This window comes from Acipenser ruthenus, chromosome 17 (assembly GCF_902713425.1).
Source record: "Acipenser ruthenus chromosome 17, fAciRut3.2 maternal haplotype, whole genome shotgun sequence".
NCBI classification, from domain to species: Eukaryota; Metazoa; Chordata; class Actinopteri; order Acipenseriformes; family Acipenseridae; genus Acipenser; species Acipenser ruthenus.
In genome coordinates this window covers 22176382-22204130 of record NC_081205.1, presented here as the reverse complement: position 1 = coordinate 22204130, position 27749 = coordinate 22176382, and the positions used below count along the sequence as shown (strand labels likewise).

The 27749-nt window shown below is 35.7% G+C and overlaps 2 protein-coding genes across 4 annotated transcripts in view; both read right to left on the bottom strand.

Moving 5' to 3' along the window:
- Window positions 1-562: 562 nt before the first annotated feature.
- Window positions 563-3994, bottom strand: LOC117422943 (C-C motif chemokine 4-like). 2 transcript variants are annotated; one of them, XR_004547713.3, is made up of 4 exons: window positions 2939-3062; window positions 2300-2411; window positions 1887-1961; window positions 563-1773 (listed from the first exon to the last, which is right to left on the bottom strand). XR_004547713.3 is itself a non-coding variant. In XM_034038193.3 (4 exons), exons 1-4 carry the CDS (start codon window positions 3958-3960, stop codon window positions 1761-1763), a joined length of 273 nt encoding a protein of 90 aa, XP_033894084.3. In that variant the 5' UTR covers window positions 3961-3994; the 3' UTR covers window positions 563-1760. The 2 variants fall into 2 exon arrangements, 1 of the variants encoding a protein (XP_033894084.3); XM_034038193.3 differs by lacking the exon at window positions 2939-3062 and adding an exon at window positions 3888-3994.
- Window positions 3995-5386: 1392 nt separating this feature from the next.
- LOC131697963 (C-C motif chemokine 4-like) overlaps window positions 5387-27749 on the bottom strand; it is a 36705-nt gene continuing 14342 nt past the window's right edge. The window contains exons 1-4 of one of the 2 annotated variants that reach the window (XM_058990127.1): window positions 7360-7471; window positions 6828-6939; window positions 6221-6295; window positions 5387-6064 (exon numbers count right to left, since the gene is read on the bottom strand). In XM_058990127.1, the coding sequence (XP_058846110.1) occupies window positions 6043-6064; window positions 6221-6295; window positions 6828-6939; window positions 7360-7435 (285 nt within the window). In that variant the 5' untranslated portion in view covers window positions 7436-7471 and the 3' untranslated portion in view covers window positions 5387-6042. Of the gene's footprint in view, window positions 6065-6220; window positions 6296-6827; window positions 6940-7359; window positions 7472-27749 lie in introns of those variants that run through there. The other variant, XM_058990128.1, reaches the window with a different exon arrangement.

The window sequence follows — 27749 nt, the reverse complement described above, 5'->3', positions numbered from 1 at the left end:
TAGTTCATGGAGTTCATTTATAATGGTATTAACTGCAGTGCATCAGTTTAATTCTGCTGCTGTATTACACCAGCAGTGATTCATTGCCCCTCTTGAAAACATCACTGAATACAATAAAAATACAGTGATCAGAGGTTCACGATAGAGATGGGTTACCAGTGTATGCTGACACTATTAAGCGATGTGTAGATCACACAAATGGAGTGTGGCTATTACAGGGTGATCTTGAGAAATGTTTGAATCAGGTCACTTTTTGTCAATACATTTTATGACACAACTGAATACACTGAACCTTAGTGACTTTGCAACATGCAAAGATATCCATCTTCAGAGGTATCACTATTGGTAAATAGAAAGAGAACAGAAGGCTGATTCATTCAACAGTCTGCCACTCGATTCTTATTGAACTGAAAATTCATCATCATATAGGAGACTACTTTAGTAAATTGAGCTTGTATGTCATTATTAATGTATCACCCCTGGTGATGTGCAATTAATACAGAAGAAAGCACAATTTTTTTAGAATAGAAAGTGAATAAATCAGCCTGGTCTTTTATAGAAATATTGATGTGAGTTGAGGCTTTTATTGGAAAATGTACAAACATCAAGCAACTGAGACCATGTAGTTACACACTAAGACACAGCGGTAGTTGATATTACTTAAATACAGTGCAGTTAATTTAATATATAATAGATTTCTGTCTTAAACAAACAATGTATAAATATAAATACATATTTCATAATTCAGAATTCACACATCAATGAAAGTAAAAATGAGGACACATGTTGAAAATATACCAAAATAACAATACAATTGTCATCCAAAATACCTTCTGAACTGAATAACTTAATTATAAGAACACTTACATATAAAAAGCTATGTGGATCACATAACATATACACTGTCCACCCAATCCATTCCATCAACACAACGTTAGTCAATGCCACAGATGCCAGCCTTTTTGTTCAATCAAAATAAATATGATGTTTTAAAGCACTTAGTATGAAGAGACAAATTACAAATCACACGAAAATTAAAACTGCTATTGCATATGCATTAAGGTACTTCATACAAACTGGGGCCTATTTTAATAATCTAAAACAGTCCAAATATCTGTACTGTCTTGTTTGTCCCCCAGGGATTATAATTGACCCCTTCTTAAATCCTTACATTATGATCCCAATAATAATAATAATAATAATAATAATAATAATAATAATAATAATAATAAATAATGGCTAAATAATCGTCTCATTTTTAAATAAGCAATATCATTTTATCAGAAAACCAACTCACAAGTGCAGCTGTTCCCCAGAATGGCAGATATCTCACTGAAACTCATTTCATTGTGGAAACTGAAGAACTGATAACCAGTTATTCTGCATTTGTAATAATGAATAACATAGGAGCTGCCACTGCAATCATGGGATGTCTTGCTTATTATAATCTTTGAGGGGATTGTTATCTATTCAGGAATAGCAAGACATTTAGTAAAGGAGTAAACTTCTCATCCCTAGTCATTCTGTATTCCTAAAAAATGGCTAACATTCTGGGGAACAACTGCACTTTGGTCTTTTTCAGCCAAAAAGATTCTTTAGTTACTATATAACCATGCTTAAAATAAAATAACAGAACCAATCTTGCCTCCTGAATATATAATGGCTATAGGCATTGAGTTGAATGATGTGGTTGGGTAGTTGATCTCTGATATATTAATGATAGAGGCTGGGAGCTTGTCTTGGAGCCTAGGCACAAGTGTTTATTGACTGCTTCTGAAAAATAATACAAATAAATGCATTAAATGAAAAGAAAACAAAATGCAGTCTCTGTAAATTACATACATTTCTCAGTGAACTAAACTGTTATTATATTTTAAGTGACTTACTCAAACTGTTCAATCTTGATTTTCACCCAGGGCATTTTGGGATTGCTACAAATGATTTTTCCATTACTGTAGAATCTGTAGGAAATAAAACATTGAATGCTCAAGGAAAAGGAAAAACATTCTGCAACTGTTTTCGGCAACTGTTCAGTTACAGGGAACGTTGAAATGAATGACTGTTTTCTGAAAGGTAATTCTGATTTCAAAAGTCAGGTGAACACAGTTTATATTAAACATTTCAAAACAGTCGTTATTGGATTAAGTTCACAGTCATGTATATTCTTAGTTTTTTTAAAACAACACTTCACAGGTAGACCAGATGGAAAACAACGTACAGGTTCACACCTTTTACTCTAGAGTAATCCCTAGTGTTTAGACTCTTTAGCAGCGGTACTAGAAAGTATTTATCTTCTTACATTACAGCTTTGACGCATGGCAATGCCTCTTCCTGGAATATATACCCAGTGATGCGACCTTTTATCGGTTGTCTGCTAGTCTGCTGGCAACAAGGGATTGGTTTTCCAGCACCTAGAGGACAAGAGGACAAAGAATAGTGAAATAGTGAAAAACGTATTGTATCTAAAAAGCTACATAGAAATGAGTGCTATCATGTAATATTAAGAAACAGTGTGAGCGAACTCTGCTCTGTTAAAACAAAGCTCCTAATTTATACAGCTTCACTATCTCCCCCTTTTTAATAAACAATGAATGCACATTATTAATTGAAACACTAAAGTATGCATATGTTTTCGTGTGGCACCTTGGAGCTTATTTATTATCAATATCGTGCTCTATTAAGATACATGCCGACCAGTACTAAAGAAATTCTCAACTACGCAAATATGTCTAACACTTCCATTTAAGCACCAGCTATACATAATATATATAAGGGGTGTAATAAAAAAAAATGTATGTCGATACTGTACACGTATATATTCAATATAGATATCGATAATATCGAAGTCTTCCAAATCACAGAAAAAATATAATAACATTTTGCACTATGAAAAATATAGACGTTAACAGATATTTACATAAGAAAAGCAATACCTTACTTGAACTTAGCTTTGCTTCACAATATCCATTGAGAAAAACAAATTCTTGTTATATTGTTTAGTATTCCATGCCATCTTCAGCCACCTCAAAACTGAAATATATATACTTCACCACGCAGGCTAGCCAATCCGGAAGTAATTTAATCTTCTCTGCGTGTAAATGCATGACACATCTAAAGGTATTAAGTACGGTGTCATGCTGAATGTTGCATTATTTTGAAATGTGTTTTGATGTTTTAAAAGTACATCTCATTTATAATGCCGAAATTTCACATTTTAAAAATAAGTAATCGCATGGAAAAAATGCAAGGAACCACACTGACGCATGCAAATATAATTTATGTGTTTGCCTAGGAAACTAACAATGTTTGGTATGTATATGATTTGTTGTATATTAGTATAAAATAAACTTGATTATACTGTTTTTGTATTTTTAGCAGTATTAGCAATAAAAAAAGTATGTCTCTGCGAGCTTACGCGTTTTTTTTCTCCCTCTATATCGTGATATTAATTAAACAACTAATATAGTAACATGATAGTGAAATGCAGCTTTATAAAATTTGTATCAAAGGTATAATACAAATCCTCAAGAAAATAATTAAATGAAATAATAATTACATTTGCATTTACTGCCTTTTACATGGTTTGATTATGTATAGTGTTTTCTACATTTGAAAAGTAATTTAAAATGTCTGTGAAAATAGCATCCCAAAACAATGTCACACAAAAATAGTTTAACTGTAGTTACATTTTTTACAAAAGCGTTCCTAAAATTGGTTTTATTTTAAATGAGATCTCATTGTGCCCCAGTCAAATCAATGCCACCTTTCAAAGTCAAACAAATCATAAAATAAAACAATAAATATCAAAGGCTTCTTTATACTGTTAAGACACGTGTCTGTAGGTTACAAGCCCTCTTTTATACAGACAAAATGTCTTACATACTTACCATTTGTTGCAATGGCCAATCCACAGATAATTACAATTAAAGCAAGTTGAAATGTCATATTAAAGTGATGCATGGTAAAATCCTAAATATTTTGGTGAGTCTGTCTATTTCAGATTTTAACTATGAACATACTGTAGTGATGTCCAGCTTTTATAGGATGGAAAGAAGAACTGAATATTAGTAATTTCTATTGCATAATTAGGAAATTACTCATGGAGAGATATTAATGTATGATGCTCCCAAGTTCAACCCAATCTCTCACAATTACTGTACTCTCTGCTTTCTGTTTTAACCAGTTCTGTCTCTAATTGCATGTCCTCCACTGTATTCCTGCTGATTTTATTTTTCAGGATTTTTTTTTTTTTTAACCAAGATAAATTATAACAAACACACTGTCATCCTCTACATTGGCTATTACATCTTTAAAAAAAGCCAAGTACTTTAGTTAAGCACAGGTTCCCTCATCTGAATCCATGCTGGCTATATCCTATGACATTGTTGCTAAGGGTGTATTTGACAATACATATATTTTACAAACACACATTTTACCAATATATTTATAGTAGTCTACCTTTAAATACCTGTACACAATGTAGGGGCAATTAAGTCTAAACTACCATGTAAAAGATTTAAATAATACAAGTAAAAATATTATAAGAAACTAAAATCCACAATATAAAATCAAAGACCTTTTCAATGACTTTTTTCAATTTTGTTTTGAAATCAAGGATTTTTTTTTATGTCCCTCGATTAATCCTGTCATTGCTATTGCTGTAAATTACACCCACCGAGCAGCACTCAATATATTACCTTGGGGTTCGGGGTTTCCTAAATCAAATTCCAGTAATATTGGAAAGCAGTGCTGTTGTAGTTGGTATGTATTTTAGGTACATTAAAACAGTAGCACAGGCATGACTACATAACTGCAAGTGGGGATACTATCTAATGAGAACTGCTATAAACTGAATACAATGCTATAAATACGTGTGAAATCACAGTGAGGTCAGGGGTTATTTTCAAAGGAGACTATTTTCTAAAGCTGCAGACGACATGGCTGGAATCTATGCGCTAGTTTGGTTCATTAGTTAAACTGATATTTTCTTTTTGGTGGAATATATAATGGTCTAAGAATCTGTGTCTATTTTCCAAAATCCAAAGTGGTAGATAATACAAACTTCCACCAGTTAGATTTGCACCTGCTTCAGAATGGTCAGTATGACTATCCGTCCGTATAAAGAGTGGCAGTGTTTCAGAGCGAAGCAGGAACAATTTTCAAAGTTCGAAAATCGGGCTCGATGTAAAGTGTTAATATTTTAACATTTTAATACCATTAGCAAATTAGTTGTCATTTAAAACACTATAATAAATTAGCTATCACAAAAAGTGTATAATATTTATTTTATTATTATTATGTTTTTAAATCAGGGATACAGCAATGAGGTGGACTCATGTTGTTTCCATAGAAACCCAAGCTGGGTGATATTAATTACATTGGTAGAAAAAAAACACATTACACATTTGTCAAACAAACAATACATTTGTTCAAGTTCATAAAACAATTTAAATGATAACAGAGGTACTAAAATAACGATATATTTTAAAACAGAAAATAATAAATACATATCGAATTAATGGAATGTTAACCAAAAAGTAGGTAATAAATAAACAAACACACACATTCATACAGATGTTAATTTACAACTAGACCAAGACACTAAAAAAATAAATGATATACCATATAAATATTTCTTAAATAATTTAAACTGGAAAATTACCAACAATGTAAGAGATTAGTCACTCCAGTACTTATTTATGTGAGCTACTTCATTTTGCATTTTTTAAATTTAAAAACATGTATAGGGATTATACAATAACCTTGGATTACAAACTACAGTACTCCTTAGCTTGTGTTACACTAATGATGTCTTACAACATCTTACACCAATGATTTTAGTTCCAGTTTCACGTTTTATGACAGGTGGGTCCTTTGATCTGCTGTACCTGGTGATTAATACAGCATCATTTTGTGTTGTGGATTATCACTTTTGCAGCTTCATATTGAAAGCCTTTCTCTCCTTCAGCACAGTTGTAGTAGGGAGGCTTCTTGTTGTGAAGGTGTGAGGCTGGCTTTAGAGTTCTGAGTGAAGGTCAACTGTTATTGCGCTTTCTGTGTGCTCCTGATAATGCAAAAAACAAAAAGTAAGGAATTGCTGAAAAAGAATTAAAACACGTCTATGCTATGTATTTTACATATAGTAATATTACATATATTACCTGATTTAACTATTTTTCTTACAAAAATCAATTCAGTTTTATTTTTTTTTTAAACTTACTGAAGCTGTTCAATCGCTTTTTTAACCCAGGGCATTGATGGATTGCTGCAATACTTCAAACCATTACTGGTGAATCTGTAAATAAATAAATAAATAAATAAATAAATAAATAAATAAATAAATAAATACAATAAAAAAAAAACATTTATGGTGACGACAAAGCAGAGTCACTCACAGAGAACAACAAATCGGGAAATAAAGGATAATAAGACCAGCAATATATAATTAAAATGTATCACCCAAAACTCCTGAGACCTTATTTTAAAGCAAGTACAAAGGCAACAGGATTGTTTTTGTTCGCTTACATTTTTAAACCGATGTAATGGTTTTATCATGGTATTTAGAAAATGTGCCGACTGCTTTCAAATAGGGTCACTAGATTCTATTTAAAGTTTCATATAAAGTGGTAAAAAAAAGTCCCTTGAACTTGACGACATCACAGATACTGTATGCAGTGACCACATGACATAATTGGGACATATCATAACATGTCCAAAGGTGCTGATTGACAACATTGATGTTTATGACCCTATAAAAGCAAGGCATCATTGGTTCCTCTAGGATGATTAAGTTACATGACTGAAGTCTTTAATCCTATGATTCTTACATTACAGCGTGCACGCAGGGCAGTGCCTCTTTCTGGATTGCATAAGCGGTGATGGGAGTTCTGATTTTAGTTCTGCGGGTCATTTTGCAACAAGAGCTTGGCTTTCCTGGATCTGGAGAACACAGAAAAACAAAACAGCATACAGTATGACTAATATGGAGCTCATCATTTCCAGCTGACATGAAAAAAATGCTATCATGCTGGAGGTCATGAGACGATATCTATTTTCACCATACAAACTATTATATGGTGTGTTTTTTTCTAAACAAGGAGTTATTTAGTGACATTAATTACACTTAGAGAACAATGTACACATCATAAAATGCTCTGCACTGTAGCAAACTTTCATAGAAAGAAATTAGAATGATACAATACAAAAAATCGAAACGTAAATGTTGATATTACATAAGCTGTTAAAAAAAAATACCTCAATAATTGCACAGGTTGTTTAAAATTTTAAAACCATTTAACTATCAAGAATTAAAGACTAACTACAAGTAGCAAATTCCTAACCTAATTTCACAATACTTACCACTTGCTGCTAAGACCAATCCACAGACTATTACAATTAAAGCAAGCTGAAAGGTCTTGTTATTGAAGTGATGCATGGCAAAAGCCTTAGTGTGTCTTTGCTGATGTTCACAAGTAACAGTTAATATTATCTATAAACTCAGTGTGCAGTAATGATCTTCTTATAAAGGGGTGGAAGAGGAACTTCGAGATTATTAGTAATGTCTGTGTCACTTCTATTTTTAATGGAAAAGGTGATATTTTTCACATATTTAAGTAAACTAACATTTGTAAATACCAAATAAGGCAAGAACTGGTACTGTTTTTAAATTACCAATATACTGTTAAACAATAGATTTATCATCATCCTTATATTTTTACATACCTACTTGTTTCGATTATAACAGAATCTGGACCCAATCTGTTATTGCAATATTTAGAAATACTTTGTTTGAGAAACTCTGCTAATAAAGCTCTACAACAACAACAACAACAACAAAAATCTAAATATGTTGTGCATATTCACTGAGTGTAGCACAACAAAATTAAAAAGCAAAGCAGATTTATAATGAAAATACAAATCAGTACATTTATTCAAATGAGACTGTCCTGGAAAAATATGATTAGGTCAAACAAAATTAATGTTCTGGTACCGGTAATGGCGTGGGTAGGTAGGCAGGGCCAAAACATTTTCTTAAAAGAGAATGTAAATACTGGGGTAGGCAAATAACTAAGTAACACTATGAAAAATCAGTCACATTCTTGGATGTTAAACAGCAGTGCTTTAAATAGAGGCGCCTTCTTATTAAAAAAAAAAAAAAGTGTTTTTTTCTTAAAAGGATTATGCTATTACAGAAAATAACACATTAATAAGTCAGTGATGGCTTGTTGTACTGTAAACGTGTATTGTGTATATTGAAATGGTTTTATGATGTTCCCACTGGAAATATTTTCAGGTACTTTAATATTGTGTTGTTATTGCAGATCAGTAATGTAAAAGCCTATTTAGCAGAAGTTTCTTCATATAAAATCATAAACATTTTAAGGGAAAAACAAGTTTGCTTTTATCACCAGCTACCTTAATTTAAGGTAAAATTCATTTTAGTTAATTATTATCAACACACTTTTTTAATTTTTATAGAATAGCCTAAATAGGTCTGTCCTTAAAAGGTATAGTCACTTAAATTGCAACAGTATACAACATATAAAAAGGTATATAACATTAATCTACAGCATTCAACAAGTGTCAAAAAAAGGAAGATATCTTCACTTACCTAAAACGTTTTGAAAACTTGTTAAAACAAAACCGCTTTGAGAATAAGTAGGCTTATCTCTGCTAATAAATTGAAACATTGAAACGTGTATTCTTTGTCTCTGAGTTTGCTCCAAAACCATTACAGTAATCAATTCACACTGAAATAAGCTTACTGTACACTTACATTTAGTAGAGCTATGAATGAGATGATAAAATGTCATATTACTGTAGCTTTTATTGGGCAACATTAAAATTATAATAAAGTTGTATGATTTTTAAATATAAATTAGAATGAGGCTTCACTAACAGTGACAACAACAGCCTTAATACAAGTTATACTGCTAAACCTGGGTATCTTTAGTTAACGAACATGTATTTTAATACATGGGGCTCCTGAGTGGTGCATCCAGTAAAAGTGCTCCGCATGGAGTGCAGGATGCGCCCTATTGCCTGGAGATCGCAGGTTCGAATCCAGGCTATGTCATTGCCGACCATGACCGGGGGTTCCCAGGGGCGGCGCACAATTGGCCGAGCATCGCCCGGGTAGGGAGGTCTTAGGTCGGCAGGGCAATCCATGGTTCACTGTGCACCAGCGACCCCTGTGGCTGATAGGGAGCCTGCGGGTCTACAATGAAGCCATTCAGATCTGTGTTGTCCTCCGGCACTATAGGTCTGATGGCTTCGCTGTGGATCCGCAGTGCAAAAAATGATGGATTGGACTATATGTGGTCTTGCTCTTCCGGGAGCAGTATAAATATGTGCACCCTCTGGTCACAAAGGAAAATGTTGATTCATAAAACACACTATGTATGTATAATGACTTATTCATTAAGGCTCAAATCCATAGAAGGAAATCCCCGAAGGCAGATTCCTTCCTTTTCAAGGCAGCACTCATTGAGTGTCAGGAGGTATACAGAATATCAAGCTTCAGTTCCACAGGGCTGGATAAAGCTCTGCACCCCAGCTCAAAAGGGAAGTCTACAAAATACCAGTTAATGGATTAAGCAAAAAAGTACATTAAAAGTAGTGAAAACCAAATATTGAGATCAATTTTCTTACAGCTTATTAGTCATATAGCAACATCATCCAAATAAACCAGTGCCTTACATTAACAAGCCCTTTACTGGAAGCTTTGTATTGAACATTCAACTGCTAGAACTCCCAAACAATGTCTCGCTCTTACATCCAGAGCGCATACATGACATCCACCCCACAGTCAAGAGCCTCACATACTAATACTATCTCTTATCGACTTCCAGTCGAAACGTTTGTCATTGAATTTAAGTTTCTTTCATTATTATTATTATTATTATTATTATTATTATTATTATTATTATTATTATTAGCAGACGCCCTTATCCAGGGCGACTTACAATTGTTACAAGATATATCATTAATATAAACCCTCAAACAAGGACATCAACTGCTCTCCTCCTTCCTTCTACAAAGCTCAGAATATATCAAGTGATTGAAAGAAACAGCTGCCACATATAACCTGGTCGTTACATTCCCTCCCCTAGCCACATACAGTATGCAAAATACATGCATTTATTGTTTGAAGCAATTAAGATGTTCATTTTAAAAGGTAGAGAATGGAAAATGGAAGGAGAGCGGAAATGATATACAGTAAGCCACAAAAAGGGACGTGAAAAAAGGAAGTGTTGCCTTTGGTGTTGCTTTAAATAAACAGAGCAGTGACACTGAATCCATTCATAATTTGTACACGTGCTGTTACAAGATTATTTATAATTGTTTAAATATGCACATTGTCAGTACAAGAGGTTTTAAAGGTTGATTTAGTTGTATTGCTTAGATAGTAGAAATATCAAAATGGTACTAGGTTAAGTAGAAAAAAAACTGATTTATCTGGTTGAAGAATTGATCAGAAATAGATTGTGAAACAAAAAACAGATTGTTTTAGAAACAAAATCAGTATTACAGGGCCTTATCCATATTTGTTTTGCTAGGCAAACCCAGTCCACCCAGTCGCTGCACTGTTCCCCCTATGTCCCTGGCCTCCAGTCGCTAACAATCCAAAGATGCATCTATGGTGCTTAATCCCAAAATCACGCAACACAACACACAAACTTGCGGGAATGTTGAATTCAGCAAAGGTCTCATTTAATTGAACTACATTCTTAGGGTAGAGATACAAGCCAGATCATTGACCTTCTAGCCTGTACTTTAGCCCTTAACCCAGTTGCTGCTGCCCCATGTTTATAATATAAACCCAATTAAGGGTACCTATAAGCACTTAACCATATGATGAGCACCTGTAATTTACCTTGCAGTATATTAGTTGTTTGGTTTTAATTTAGTAAAATCAAACAGGGAAAAAGGATAAAGAATAAAACAAACAAAACAAAGTATAATGGATACAATAAATTCAGTCATGTAACTCATGCGATAGATTAAACATGATAACACATTTATGCATATTACACATTCTTTTTTGGATAACACATTTAACATACAATACATCTTTGACCTCACCTCAGGGAACCCCTGCCCATAAATCTTCCCGCTGATAAGTGGAGAGGCTGACTTTTAGGGCAGCCATGGGGAGGGGGCAGGATAGCTGCCTTCCCCCTTAGACAAAGCAAAAAAACAGGTGGAGGCTGGGGAGGACGAGGCAAACTAACTCACAGCGGGAAGGTAATGGATCAGGTAAGATTTAAATCCTTTCCTTGATAATCATTGGACAAGTGATTACATTGTTAGCGATATGGTACTGCTGTTGACAATTGTCTGGTTACTGACGTTTGATAAGTTTCATTTGATTGATTAAAAGCGAGTTCCCTGCCTGAACCCCCCGCTTTGCTTAATGTCTTGTGCCAGCATCTTACCGATATAACATGGAAAACATAAGTATAATATTGATTATTGTAAAATAATTGGTGCTGAGACACTTTCTTTCAGCCCTTGGGGATTTCCCATGAGTTACTGTCTGGTTTATTTTTGAAACTGAAATTTTCCATTTCAAAATAATTTCTTCCTCTTTTTCTAGGGAGGAGTTCGGAAAACAAAGGCAAAGCACAGCAATTTTACCTGCAATTCATAGCATGCAGTGTGCTGTTTCAGACAATCTAAAAACAGATTTTGCAGATTATACAAAAATAATGTCACCTGATGTGCACTCAAAGTTAGACACAATCCCTACGTGCCCAAATGGAGGAGGGGTTAATTCTACAGCTGTCAATTGAGCGATTACACTTTAATTCACTGCTATTAAAAGATGTGTTGAAATTTGTAAAACAGCCTGTATTTTTCTACAAAATAAATGAATTACTGTGCCTAAAACATGACATTGTCCACTTGGAAAATACTAACATTGAATATGTACTGTTCACAAACATTGGGAGCCCTGCAGCACGGTTCTTTTGTACTGTGTTAAGCAGTAGTGAGTTCAGTCCATAATTAGTTTGTGTTTGCGACCATTTTGAATGGTACTGTGGTCTGTTGCTTCAATGTAGTTTTTTGGTGTTTTTATTTTTTTAAAATCTTCCCTGGAGATGCTTTGAACTTGTGCAGAGAATCCTAAGTTCTGTAACTGAGCAGCCTTCCTCATTCCATTCAAATCATGTGAAAATGTGACCTTGCCACCTGTTTCATGTTATGTTAGACAGAGAGTGGGTGGGGTTGCTTGAGTTGATTTTAGTAGAAGTTCAAAGCAGCTTAAAGTCAGGTAATGGCAGATTTAGAGAAATAAATATATGAGAGCTCAAAACTGGAGCAGAACTCAGAACCTCCACAACATAGTAAGACAATTTAAACTTTGTAAATTCCTACTGATTTAATATAAAGCTCTCCACAGTATTCATGATTAAACTATTCAAAAGACCCAACAGTTCATGACATGCTTGGCGATTCAAATAGGATTCAAATAGTCCAGTGTTTAATTGACGCGTCGTGTGAATCAAGTGGTCAGTATCTGCGGCTTTATGAAGCAAACATTAATGGACTACAACAACCATGTGACCAAAACAATTGTCTGGTAAACCAGAATCATGAGGGGAGCTACAGAGTGGAAGTGGTTAACCCCTTGGTGTTATGACATAGATATATATATATATATATATATATATATATATATATATATATATATACACACACACACACACACAGTTCAGTCTCCACCACCTAGAACGGGTGCGTTTGTGTTAACGTGATTCACCCGCAGTAAGCGATGGACGGTATAAACTCCCACACAATAACCTGACATTCAAAATGTCCCCCAATCATCAGTACACTAATCAAAAAAAAAAAAGTGTATGCAGTTAAAATTGTGTATTGAATGTATTAAAACCTATGAATGTGATAAAAAGTAAGTTGCAAAAAAGTAATGCAAGAAATGTGCAGTACAGGTAGGCTACATTGCTGCAAATTGTTTCCAGCGAAGAACTCTGTGATACAAATATGGACAAACTTTTTTTTGCAAGTATGGACAGCAAACCTTGTCAGCGTTTTCTAAAAAATTCCAATTTGGCTGTATGTCCGGATGGTGCTCCATATTGGCAGTGTTACAAGCACATCACGCACGCTTACATCATCTGTTTCTGTGTCAGGCAGGCTGGTTGCTAAAGTGGCAGCTGAGGATTCTTCCTCTGACATCCCCTCTGGTGTTGTCAGAGTTTCAGTTTCGGTTGTATTTTCGTCAGCACTCTCCTCCTCAACTACAGAAACCCCAGCTTTTTTGAAGCAATGTTGCATTGTTTGCTGACTGACAGAGTTCCAAGCATGCTTTAGCAAACGCACAGTATCCAACAGAGTCAGTGGTGTTTTTTCAAACTGTAAACCCGACACTGCATACAGAGATTAAATAGCCAAGGTACAGTACAGGGGTAATCGCTCATTAGCGAGGTGCAAACAGTGACTGATCGATCTGTCAAGCTTTTACTACAGTAAAGTTCTGCCTGTTTTATAGAAATCTATGTGAATGGCAAGGTAACGAGATAACAGCTGATTGGTGGATTAGTAAGAGCGATTACTACAGTAATAAGCAGTGCATTTGTTATTTAAATCTATGTGAATGGCATATAACGAGATCCAAACAGCTGAAATATATGTCATGCTTAACATGGTATAAAAAATCCATTTGTTATTGAAATCAATGGGAATGGCAAACGCTATTTGTACGATATAAACAGCTGCCTGAAATAACCTCTTACGGATATACACACACACATATTGCTTACTCTGGCTTTCAGAAGGACTGCTATTGTTTCACTTCAGCTGTGTCTGCAGGGTTAAAGCACCTGTTTGGTTAATTGCAATAAAGAAGGCCCTGAAGGGTTGGGGACAATTTCACTTTCCAGGTCCAATGAACAAGGAAGATTCACAACAAGTTATTCGGTCTCTTAGATTGTAATGCCGGCAATGTAGGTTTGTAATTATAGTGCGATGCTGAAGGTGATAATCAATTCATAGGCTCACAGCTAAAATCTAGCACCAACAAACTGCATATGTTATAGCAATTAAGCTAGTATCAATTAAAAACTGCCTTCTGCAGATTAAAAAATCATGAAGTTTTCAGTCACTGTGTAGCCATGGTAACCACTTCCTCCAAGCTGCAACCGCGCTAGAAGTAGGCTGCTTCCTATTGCGATATCATTGAGCTCAGACTTCCTCAAAACACCACTTTACATTTCATAGCATGATAACCTTGCAAATATTACTTTGGTAGATGCCGTTTTCTAAGCGCCACTGACCTTGAAGATGAGTGCAAATGCAAGACGGCAAAAGATGTTTAAACATTTGCTTTCATTTAACAAAATAGCTTAGTAAATTGAGATAGCAAAATTGATAAACCATATCAAAGCCTTGTAAGTGAATTTCTAATATATTTTTTTTCTTTCTTTTGTAAAATAGTCCAGCATACAAGCACATATGCTTATGTAGTATAAGCTCCGTACATAGGTGTATGCAGCCAGTTATACGGTAATCAATGTCATCTCTAATTTTATTTAATTAGGGATTACTAGGTACCACCCAGTGTGTACCACAGCCTGTGCGAAATAAATGAGTTTCCAAGAAATGCTAATTGCACCATCGTGACCAGGGCTTCCCTATCATTGTGAAAGTTTGGACTCCTGATCAAGACACATGCAACTGCTCAGAGAAGAAAGAAGCTGAACATGTTAAAAAATGTGGGCTATGTCTCTGGTTTCATTGACCCTGACTACCTAATGTTTCTTTAGATAAGGTGGTCTGCTTAGCAAATAGAATGAGAAAGAAAAGAAACATTAAACAGCAGCAAATAACACTAGCTGAAAGATCGTGGACCTTAGAAACATCTCCTGCTCTGACATCACTACAGCTCAAACTGCACTTGCTACAGAACATTGTCATGGTAACAGTTAACAAACATACATTACCTAGTTTTTCCAGAAAAGACTACTGTTTGACACATTAATACATCACACAATAGGCATGCCAAAGGTTAAACCTAGGATCTCTTGACTGTCCTTTATTTAAACCTGTAGATGAAATTGTGTCTTGGGTGATGTTACAAAAATGGATTTGCTTGTTACACTCCTTTATTTTATTAACTTTAAAGCCTGAACAAGACTGCAGACTTCCACAAGGACATAATCTGATACAGTACAGAAAAAAAAAACAAATCACTACTTTTCATTTTTAATTGCCTTTTATTTTCTTTAGAAAACAATGTTATTATTATTTGCAACTTAATTGTCAAAGCTTTTTAGTACACATCATTTTTGGGAGGTTTTTTTCCTTTGGAAAACAATACAAACAAACCAAAAAAAAAAAAAAAAAAAGCACCAGTTAGTAGTCTAAAATGAATAACAAACAATTTAGTCAAATATCATTACTTGTTTGGTAAAGTTTATTGGATTCCTTTTGTGTTTCTTTACATACATACACACACACACAAATACACAAATAAACAAACAAACATTCTAATGGCTATGCCTATTGAATCACAAGTCTGATGAAGGGAGGTCCCCGGTTCAAATCCCACCTCAGCCACTGACTCATTGTGTGACCCTGAGCAAGTCACTTAACCTCCTTGTGCTCCGTCTTTAGGGTGAGACGTAACTGTAAGTGACTCTGCAGCTGATGCATAGTTCACACACCCTAGTCTCTGTAAGTCGCCTTGGATAAAGGCGTCTGCTAAATAAATAAACAATACTTGTTAATTAAATAACATGTACTGGGCTTCCCTACCAGTGGTCTGATCACAAATCCAGTTAAAAAAGAACAATCCGTATAAATACCGATATCTATCTATATGTCATGACAAATCTCATTTTTTTTATGTCAAGCAGTGTATTTAAAACCCCCAACCTAGTTAAAATAAAAAGTGCATTGTCATCCAACTATATTAAGCAGAAGTCATTGTATAATTATAGTGTTTCAACTCATGATCAGTCACATCTAATGGTTTTGGAAGCTAAACTTATTTCTGGCTTAAAGTATGAGGGTGTTGAACTACTGTCGGTTCACATTAATGCAACCTGAGGATTATGATCAATTATTATTATTTGTTTTACTGATGTGGTCAGCACAGAGCAAAGTAGAAGGGATGTATAACCAAAAACCTAAAAAACAAAACAAAAAAAACTATATGCTCAGATCCTGGTTCCTCTCCACATCTCCTTAAGCATAGGACTTTGGAACACAGGTGTTGCAAACCCTTAAATTCAGAAATACATTCAACTCCCAGAGCATAATTAGATTTGAAAATACACTGCATTTGATCAGAACAGCCAGCATGTAGAACACAGCCCCCACCCCCTAACTGACTCGAACTCTGTACAGCTAAATTTAAGGAAATCATGGAAACTTGATCACACTGTTTATCATGGGCTGGAAACCACAAAGATATCCTGACATGCCATTCACAAAAAATATCATCACACGTGCAGAGCCAGACTGCTGTTTAACACATCTCCCTAGGTTTGTAATGACATTCTCAGAATATGCTGACCTTTCCCCTTTATTAGAACCCAACCCATTCCCTGGGTGGGTTCCTCCAACATTTAGGACAGATTGGTCTGACACATGACAGGCCACATGGTGAAAAGCCTTCTGGAGACACCTACAGTTTACTGGTGTGCTGTATAGTGCGAGTGCATTCTAAATCTATTCAAATACATACAAAGTGTATTTTCTGTTTAAGAAGTCTAGGGTGAAATGTGCTAAACATGAGCAATGCTGTTGGCAACTTTTTATGGAATGCTTTGCGGCAGCAGTTTTTCTTTGCAGTTCAACCTTAGATGAATGTGTAATTTGGACATTCCTGCATAAACAGAACCTGTTACTCTTGGAACTTACTCAGCACAATCCTGAATAAGTCTGCTATCTGCTCACTGCTACCCATGGACCCATAAATAGAAAACTTTATAACACAACTTGACAGCCAATACAAGAGACAGAAAAGCAATGATTTACAAACAGACACCCCCTCTCTAAGGAATATCAAGCACAGAATTAAAAGCGTTTTTTAGTCAGACATCAGTCGTTTGTAGGTTATCTGTATTCCCTTTTGTTGAACTTCTTTAAATAACCTGATTCATCAGTTGGCTGATGTAACATTTTAATTCATTACTGGGGTCAACCAAACTAAAAACATACTGTGCCCTCCACAAACAAATACACCCTTTGAAACAATGCAACAACCTTCCTCTTTAAAATGTACTCCATGTTTCCATGGTAGGATTGCTCATCCTACCATGGAAACAAGCCCTTACGAAATGTGTTAGGCAGCTGTCCATAATAGAACCTATTTTTGATATAGATGTGTAATACATCATAGAATATGCACTTGTGATATTTCCATTACATATTAGAGACACGTCTACATGCATTTGTCCTATTCAGATTCATATTAGGGGCTAAGCACCTCCAATTGAAAGATGTTCCTAGAAATAGGAATCAGGTAAAAAAATGCATAATAATAATAATAATAATAATAATAATAATAATAATAATAATTAGTTAATAACGTGCGTGGTTAAATTATAGTCATAAGTGTCAGACAAAAATAAGCAAGTTTGCACATTAGACTAGACTAAAGTATTCATACTCTTTGTTGAACACAGCATGAGAGGTTCCCCTATTCTCCTATGCCTGGGTTTGGTTTGCCTAGCTGTGCCACAGCAGCCCCAAGTGAGGCTGAACTCACCTCCAGGGTTCCCAACAAATATTAAACATACAGTATATTAAAATACACTGTAGACATGTTACAGTCATGCTGTAACATCTGCCGTATGATCAGATGAATGAAACTTGAAGGCAATTGGCTAAAAGACCATTATGTTAAGACTTTTGGACAAATGAACACATGTTGATGGTCACAATTTGACAGATACCCTAAACACATTTTCTTAAATCAATTTTCAATCACATACACCAGGTTGAGACATTAAATCACTAGAAATTAGATTGTCAGAAAAAAAGATGTGTATTTTTTTTCCCTCACCCTAGCCTATTTATATGGCACACTGGGAACATACCTTATATTTCTTTAGTGCCTAGATTGTATCTGTGTCTGTGCATATGGACAGCAGAAATGTTACCGCACTGTAGTATTTATTTTATGTGTAGCTTAGGGTTTTTCACTCGCACTGTGCCACAGCATACAATACAATCCTGCTCACTGTACTCTATAGCTATGCAATAGTTAAAGCTAGTCACTCATCACCATCTAGTGGTGGAGTAGAGGTATAACCTACATATACGAACACACACAAGCAAGATGTGCCATGCACTCCAGTTTGGAATAAACTAACCAGCTTATTATGCAAGCCAAAGTTCCATTTTGGTGAGAAACACAGAACAAAACTGTAAACATCAGAAACAAAATGTGAACATGGTAGAAACATTTTACAGAGACAAACAGCTGGCAGCTAGTAAAGATTTGAATTCAAGTCACCGTTGTAATAGTTAGGCAATATAACTGGGGACCGTTCTCACTCACTGAAGCAGATCTGGTTTTATGAAGAAAAACAATAGTTGGCAGTTCATTAAAATGTTGTGGGGTTCAAACTGGTTGGACTGGATGAAATTACATATGGGTCGTTCCAACTCAAGTGGACTAAATTCAAGGGAAGAGTTTCCTCCATTTCCTCCATTTGTGGATGATGACACACAAGCCACATATAATTCAGAACTATGTATAATGAGAAGAAGAGCTGTGTAACTCATAAGGAAAGTGGCTGAAGGTGGTCACATTTTCATGACCTTTGACCTCAGTTTCAGCGACTTTTTAACAAAAAATGATGAATTGACATAAGCGATTGACATATGATGTTAAGAAACCCCAGTTCTTGGCTCCCTCTTGTGGCTATAGGAAATGTTTCAGTTTCATTGTATTGTATGCAGACTGCTATATTTGAAACAAAATGGTTTTAGAAAAAGCTATCTTATTTTTAAAAATGGAATCAAAGTGTAAAAAATACACACAAGTAGGCTTCACAGAATGTTACAGATGGGAGCTGGCATCCAGAGTTTAGATTAAATGTGTTTACTTTGGAGTTACTAGAATACAATCTTCATACCTCTCATATTTCATTTGTTCTTGTGAAGTGGGTTAAGACGTGTGCAGTGTCACCAACGCTTATCATAACTCCTTCTATTGATATTATGTCTACAATAAAAGCAACACATAACCAATGTTTGCACAGGCTCATGTTACTTTACCTACAACCAAGTAGAGTACCTTGACTTACAGTGCTAATGTTAAATCAGCATTGTCAATGTATATGTGAATCTGAAAATAATTATTAGATTATAATTGATTAATACAGTTTGTTTTTAATGACATTACATATAAAAACACAATCAATTTTGAATAAAGTGACTGCAATGTGTCATTAAAGACGGAGAGGAAATCTGCGCACAGAGCTTTACTGCTTGAGCTGAAACAGAGATTGCAGCACAACAGTAGCAGCTTCGGCCTCACTTGTCAAGGTCAGTCCCAAACATAAGCCAGTGCCTGATACTGAAGTATGGTCAGAATCCTGTAAGATGGGACTTTATTGGAAAGACGCATGTGGGAGGTGGGGAGCTATGTATGAATATGGAATACAAGTACAAGAAAAGGTTAAAACTGGATATAATGTATTTCAAATCTACACGAAAAATGTAACTGCCTAAAGATTTAGAACAGGGCTGGTTTTCATTCCAACTGAGATTTCAATTACTTAACTATACCCTTAATTGAACTGATCATTTGCTTAATTAGACCTTTTTACTTGTTTTCAGCTCTTAAACAGTTGCAGATTTCAAGTTAGCTATAACATTGTATAAGTAACTTGAACTCTGCAACTGTTTAAAAGCTGAAAACAATTACAATGGTCTAATTAAGCAAATTGTTGGTTCAATTAAAGGTTTAGTTAAGCTCAGTTGGAAGACACAGGGACTGGGTTTGAGAACCCCTGATTTAGAACATGTTCAGAGCACACAATCGATGTAAAATACTGTGACATTTCAGGTATTAACCAATAAGTGGCTATACTGAGTGTCCAATGTAAAGTCTATGGCCTGTGGTTCTGCTTTAGGTAAATCAGCACTTTTTTTAAATGGGCTAGAATACTGTTAGAAATATTTGGGTCCAAGATTGTAAGGGCTTGTTGTGGACCAAGTATTAGATTGAACCAACGACCCACCGGTCAAGAGTCCAGAGCCCTAACCACTACTCCACACTGCTGCCCATATATATTATACTATGTACTTTTTTGAGACTCATGCCTGTAGATCACATTGCACCAGATGTATTGTCAAATGGTGCAAATCGTGGGATAACTGTTTGCATTCCTATTTTTAGCTTTTTAAATGGGCGTTTTATCTGCCCCCCTTTTTTGTGTTGCGGATAATCCTGTAACGTAACACCAATTTAACTTTGTCACACAAGTCGATTGTATTTATTTTGGTAGCGTGATGAGTGGGAAGGTGAGAATTATATGTTTTTTTTCTGCTTTCTGCTGTGCAGGTCTGCCGATGAAGGAGGTAAATGATTTGCACCTCACCTACAAAATGCAATTCTTTCTACCCCTGGGTATGACAAATAAAAGTGTGTTTCCTGCGTCCTTCATAATTCATAAACCACCTCTTCTCTCACTGCTCATAGGCTGAGGCTGCTGATTTGACCAATGTGTATAAAACTGTGTGGCAGCTAACCAATTGCCACCAGTCACTTTTATATAGGAGGAAACACACTGTTACTGCATTGTCCATTTCTACATTGCAAAGTCAGCTTAATAACACAACCTGTTCCTAAGATCAACTTGTAAGCAAGTGTGCATAAGGCTGAACTAACTCTTGTCACTTTACCTGAAGCGTAATTATAAATGCAAATAATTCACAGGTTATAGTTTAGAAGGAACAGAAATACACCACATACTGTAGATCAAAATAGCAAATTAACCATATTTATACAAATGGATTTGGAAAATGTTTAAGAGAATGTTTGTAATAGGTTGGCTGAGAGCTATATTTGAAACAATTCTCTGGGAGCAGGCTGTTTGTCAGCTTCTAGCCTGGCTCCACTGTTGATTCCTCCACCCATACATGTGATGATATCCAGTATGGCCGTGGTAAATTAAGTGATGACCCTGTCATTACACCAAGTCAAAAATGATCAGTCATCAGTCAATATAACCATATATTATGGTTTACAAAATATGACTTTGAAATGCTGAAACCAGAACACCTTACAAAAGTCAATGACCTAACTTCAAGGATTTTATTTGACACTGAATAATACAAAAAAGGTTATTTTACATCCCTCTTTCTAATGCCATTATCCTACAAGTGGAGATGGGTACAGCTGTGTCATGCCAAGTAATAAACACATTTAAGAGTGAGTGGAAAATGGCACAGCAAGGTTAAGGGGCACTGTGGCGTGTGACACTGTCAGCTTACCACACAGCTTATTAAAGGAAGTGGAAAATGGGGCACACTGTCCTTCCTTCTCAGGGTTATCTTTGGGATGGGATAAATATACAATATAAAGTTGTCTTTACAAAGCACAGTCCACGGGCCATCAAAATAAAACAGTTTAGTAACTTATTAAAAAACAAACCTATTATTTCTCTTAAGAATAAGCACCTACACTACTAGAAATCATAGGAAGAATAAAGGTGCCATCTAGTAATCACTACAAAGCCCAACATAAATGCACCTTTTTCACTACAGCAGAAGGGTGAAGACTATGTCGTAGAAAGATCTGGGCTAATGTGTGATAAAGACTGCCATGTATCCATGCCCAGATACTAGTGGAAACACGGAAAGACCAATGTAATATTATGTTGTGCCTATATTGTGTATTTTCTTTTAATTGTTATTGAGCCACGCAGAAAAATAATAAAGACATTACATTAATGACAAATACTTTTTATGCTATTATAAACCAAAATAATGTGTGTTTTGGTTATATGTTAGACTAGGTTTCATAGGGTGCTTGAAATTGATGTTGGGGGCTCCCGAGTGGCGCTCCACGTGGAGTGCAGGATGCACCCTATAGCCTGGAGGTCACCGGTTTGAGTTCAGGCTATTCCACTGCCGACCGTGGATGAGAGCTCCCAAGGGGCGGCGCACAATTGGCCGAGCGTCGCCCGGGTGAGGAGGACATAGGTCGGCCCGGGTGTCCTCGTCTCACCGCGCACCAGCGACCCCTGTAGGGTGGCCGGGCGCCTGTGGGCTTACCTGTAAAGCTGCCCAGAGCTGCGTTGTCCTCCAATACTGTAGCTCTGAGGTGGCTGCATGGCGGGCCTGTAGAGTGAAAAAGAGGCGGGCAGCTGACGGCACACGTTTCGGAGGACAGCGTGTGTTCGTCTTTGTCACTCCCGAGTTAGTGCAGGGGTGGTAGTGGTGAGCTGAGCTTAAAATAATACAATTGGCTATTTCAAATTGGGAGAAAAATTGGGTAAAAATCAATTGGCGACTACTAAATTTATAAAAGAAAAAAAAAAGAAATTGATGTTGCTGCGATATGATTCCTGAGGATTATAATATATTAATAACTCATGGTAAAATGAGAACACATCAAATTGGATGGTTTATATGTATACTGTAAGATGCATTAACAATGCACTCTTGTTTTTACCTGCCATCTTGATCAAAATATTGTATGCCATTCCTACTGCCACAGAGGTCCGCTTTTGTCACATTGTAGAGTGGGTAGGCTCAAACTGCTTACTACTATACCCATCATGTTCTAGCCTTTGTTACTTATGTCTACAGTTGCCAGCTAGAACCTAAGAGCAGCTTCTGAACTCAAGTCAAAGTACGTTAATATAAACAATACATGATTGCAAAGATCGTTAAATGGTCAGTTATGGAGGTTGCTGTTGGGCTTTAGATAAACTGTACAATGGATAGTATATTTTGTATAGTTTGTGGTAAAATATGACAACGACTGACTGTATGCAAAAGCAGTACATTATTTAAATATTTCAAAAGTTTATTTATTAGTCCATGTCCATCCTCTAGAAGTGTTACTTGTAAAATGTCACCTGTACCGTGTAACAAAGGCCAAATGCAATAATAGATTTTTGTACTTTAAAGCAATAATTATTAATTTTTTTTATTGTAACTTTAAATAGATTTAGTTGAGATGAGAGGGTTTCTGAGGAAACTTCACGCTACCTTTTCATCTTGCTGTGGTAAGAGCACCTTCCCCACCCACAGTATGTGCTGCTGCAGCTGCAGTGGCTTGGTGTGACATCCCCTCTGCTCAACTCGCTCCCCGGACAGGAAGACATATTTGTAGCAGCCCAGCCAGCTCACACATCTCATCACCTACTCAGCTTCCTGACCAGTGTACACCTTTGTATAAAAAGGACTTTGGGCAAATTTGCTTACTTCAAAAACAAATACATGTATTGCAATATATCTTTTTTTCAGTCTTTTGGTATACTGTTTGGAACATGAATGCCATGACATTCACCCCCTACCATAGCTATAAATACAGAAATAAAGCTATCTGTATAAAGCCACTATATTCACATGTAAAGATGTAAGCCTCCATATACCACAGCCTTCTGATAGTGTCTTGTGCAAAAATAAAATCCAACATACTGTATATGTAAAAATGATTCTTCACATACCACCAAATTCTGATAAGCTGTGCTAAGGAAAGTGTGTGAGACACTCAAACTAGTTTAGCCCTTTTGCTACAATGCTTCTGTCTGAATGTGTTTGAATTATGAGTATATATTATGATCATAATAGTTAAAGATAGTCAGTGATTGCCGCCTGGTGGTAGTTTGTAGGTGGCACATATGTTCTTCATTTTACCCCTAACGGATTTCTGCATGGTGACAGCCAAGACCATATTGAATGTGTTTCTCCATAAATAGCAAGCTTTAAAAGTACCAACACAAACAGTTCAAACAGATTTTAAATGTTTAAAATAACAATAAAAGGAACTGCTTACTGGTTCTAATAGCAATAAAACCCTTATTATCGATCATTACCTAGATCTTGGGCTCTGACCTTACTGACATGGTCAGCTACTGGACAGTAATTACCACAATTCTGTTGCTTTACTAGTTACAAACCGGGGGTTTGGTTTTACCACTAATGTTAGAGACATTTCTGCTGAACTATTGTGGGTAAGAGTTTCATTTCAATGCACCACCCATATAGTGTTTTTTGAAAGCACAAAGGTATCCAAATTTAGGCATATGTGTCACACATTAGGTTACAATAGTTACAAAGGTGTGAAGATTGTTATATTAAAAGGAGTACAATTGACAACGCAAAGTCTCAATATACAGTCAAGTATTGCAGAAAGAAAACTTTGCTTCTTATATCTTCCTCTGCATCATCAACTTCACATGCCTTTGCCTGACCACTGGTCTTTTTTCCATGTTGAATGACTAATTATTTAAGAAGTGTGGCTGTGATCAGTTGTCACTTTCCCCACCATGCTACTTCACAGAGAAGTAAAAAAAAAAAGAAAAAATCCAGAGCATTTATAATATTAGTATTATCATTATTACTACTAGCATCATCATCATTATTATCATTATTATTATCATTATTAACACTAAAACTAAAAATGGTAACAACAACTCCTCTCATATTTTATATCCTAAAACCCTCCTCACACCAGACAATTGGAATTCAATGAAAGCACATGAACATTTTAAAATGATAGAATAGATTGATCTCACTGGGAACAGTAACACTGACTACATCTGAGAGCTAGTAAAAGAGCCCCATTATTGTTGCATTTGGTGCGACTCCTCAGATAAAGAAATGTGCTTGCGTTGCTGGCTTCACTCGCCTTGCATCCAGTGTGAGGAGAACTCAGGAATAAACGATACCAGTCATACTGTTTTTAAAACGGCTGAGGTCACTAACTGCCTTTAAGGTCAGACACAGAACAATATTGCACTGTTTCAGTTAAAGTGTTATTTTTTAAAAGATAGCATTTCTATGTTTGCATGTAAGGGTGATCTATAAATGAATGAGAGTTAGTGACTCCAAGGTAATGTGTTAGAAGGCCTGTGTCAATACAGAATTCATTGGCATTTGTGCTGAATTTTTAAACACAAAGCTTTACAATGTCCTTTTGTTGTATGATTGTCTTTCCTTGGGTTATCTGTGACCACTTTTTAAAATGGTATGATTATTTATTTATTTATGGGGGGGGGGGGGGTCAGTCACGACTGTTCCCTTCTTAGCAGTATATAACTTCTCATACTAATTCATTAAGATCTCCTTGTTTGAAAGTGAAAAAAGGAGTATTGTTTTCCTTCTCTTTAGTGGAAGCCATCCTATAACTATCGAGTCTCTACCCAGGAAACCCTCTGCCGTACAAACCAATCTGTGGTCATAATGCAGCCAACTGACCCGAGGGTACATCATCTTTCTACTAGAATCATACGCGATGAACTTCAATAGCAATAGCTATGAGCCAACGATCTCTACCATCCCGCAGAACTAAAACAGTAAAGCTAAGTTTAACATATTTATTTAACATTTGGTCAAGTTATAAATATGTTAACCATTGTGATACCTTCCTTTTGCAAGAAATCACTGCCAGTGTTATATTCCTGTTGAAATACTGACAGGCGTAATCACTAAAGCATGGTGAACCAGCCACAGCATCACAGATTTCTCTGGGTGAATACATTGTAACAAAAAGATAGATATTGATTGTAGTTTTCACCTTATCACCTTAACTTTTTAAAAAACATTGATAGAAAAATGTTTACTTACATGGCTTCTTTTTAAATGCTGGTTTATACTTCTCTTGCAGACAAAAGCCATACGTCAGCTGCAAACACGTCTACAGTTGCACCAGAAGGATCGAAGTACACCCAAGTTCGCAGACTTTGACGCAGCAAAGTTATCGTAGCTGACGGTCACACTTTCAGCCAGTCTGCTTTACTCCTGGTGTCAACTTGTAACTAGGGTTGCCAACAGGCTCCACAATCCTGGGACACTGAGCCAGAACAGGATTTTAAAGTTACTGAATTGACAGAGAGTCTGACCATACTTATTTGACCATGTATAATAAGACTACAAAGCCCTCACATTATTGTAAAAACTATAGTGTGTTCAATATTACGATGATTATTTTTTTTAATGAAAATTATTTTATAAAATTAAACAGAAATGTCTGTAACTTGATTCATTCATTCGGACTATGGCCATTAACGACATTTTTTTCTACCATCAAGTGGATACATCTTGTCTCATACAAACAAGTTTCTCACTGGTAGACATTTGATTTCAGTCTGTTTTATGGACAGTGGAGAAAATAGCATTCCCAGAAAAAAATGAGTACGTCTGAAGCTGTAGATTATCAGTCACCAAGGAAGGTTTGATTATCAATGTAGATTTCTCATCACTAGTTGTTATTATTCAGTCAGCCATGACAATATAAAGTCCAAGCTAAAAAACAAACAAACAAAAAAAAAACATACAGATGCCAAATAAACCTTATACTCTCTCATATACGATCACATAAATGTGTCAGTTGAGTTGGACCTTTTTTGTGGTGTAAAATAATGGCCGCAAAATCATATGAAATCCAATATAATCTTTATTGGTGTTAAATCTACAGTATATACCATACGTTATGTTGACTATTTTCTAGTTTCTGATAACTTTGAATACATTTTCTATATTAATAGCTTTAAACAGATAATGGATTAAATGCAACACCACACGAATAACAGCTGTTGTATTAGAATTCATACAGTATATATGAATCAGAAAGTAAAATACTTTCATTTTCAACATCCACATGAGAATAGGAGTCATACAGTAGCTCTGGTGGGGAGAGGAAACTAAATGTTCCTTCCACTTGCATGCAGTGACCACAACCCTTGTATTAGTACCCATTGACTAAGGGGGTCTCTTTACGCAGGTCTGTGGTTGTAATTGGAGGACATTAATCAAAACTTGAAATAACTACACTGGTGACACATCAGTGGAGGTCATGGGAACATTAATGTTTTTGTTAACTGTATGTATGCTTCGTTTGTCACTGTGGGACACTGCTGCTTTGTAGCTAAATATATAACTCTTGTGGCTATCTTGTGGCTAAATATATAACTCTCACTCAGAACAAAAGAGTAGGACCAGGACAGCTAGCATTCTTCCACATATGGAGAGTGCACCATCAGATGAACAATTCAGAAGGGCTAGTTCATGCAACAGGATTCTTTAGCTTTTAATAGCTTTCGGGGGTTCGAAAACTGCTTCTGCTCACTCTTTTTTAAATTCAAATCCAGGACTTCAAAATACCACAACTCTTGTCATAAAAGAGCTATAGTCACAGGGTGCATGTATTGTCTCAGATTTTATCCACTCAGAATACTCCTTGTAAATCATGTGATGTGCTTAAATAAACAATGCAAATAAAAACATAAAACTTGTTTTACAGCTGTGTATTAATTGATATGTTATTCAGTTGCCAGGTTAAAAGTTATATTTAAGATTACACAATTTGTTTGGACACAAAAATACAGTTTATATTAGTGTTAATGACCTCTGTGTCAGACCTTCAGTGAAAGCCCACACAGGCCATTACTTGACAGTTAAAGACTGCAACGTAGGTCTTTCTTTCAAACCTTTGCCAGCTGCTACAAGGCTAAACCTGGGAGATCCCGCTACGCATGAATCTCTTCAGTCAGGCGAGAGGCACTCTGCCACTCAGAACAGGGCAGACT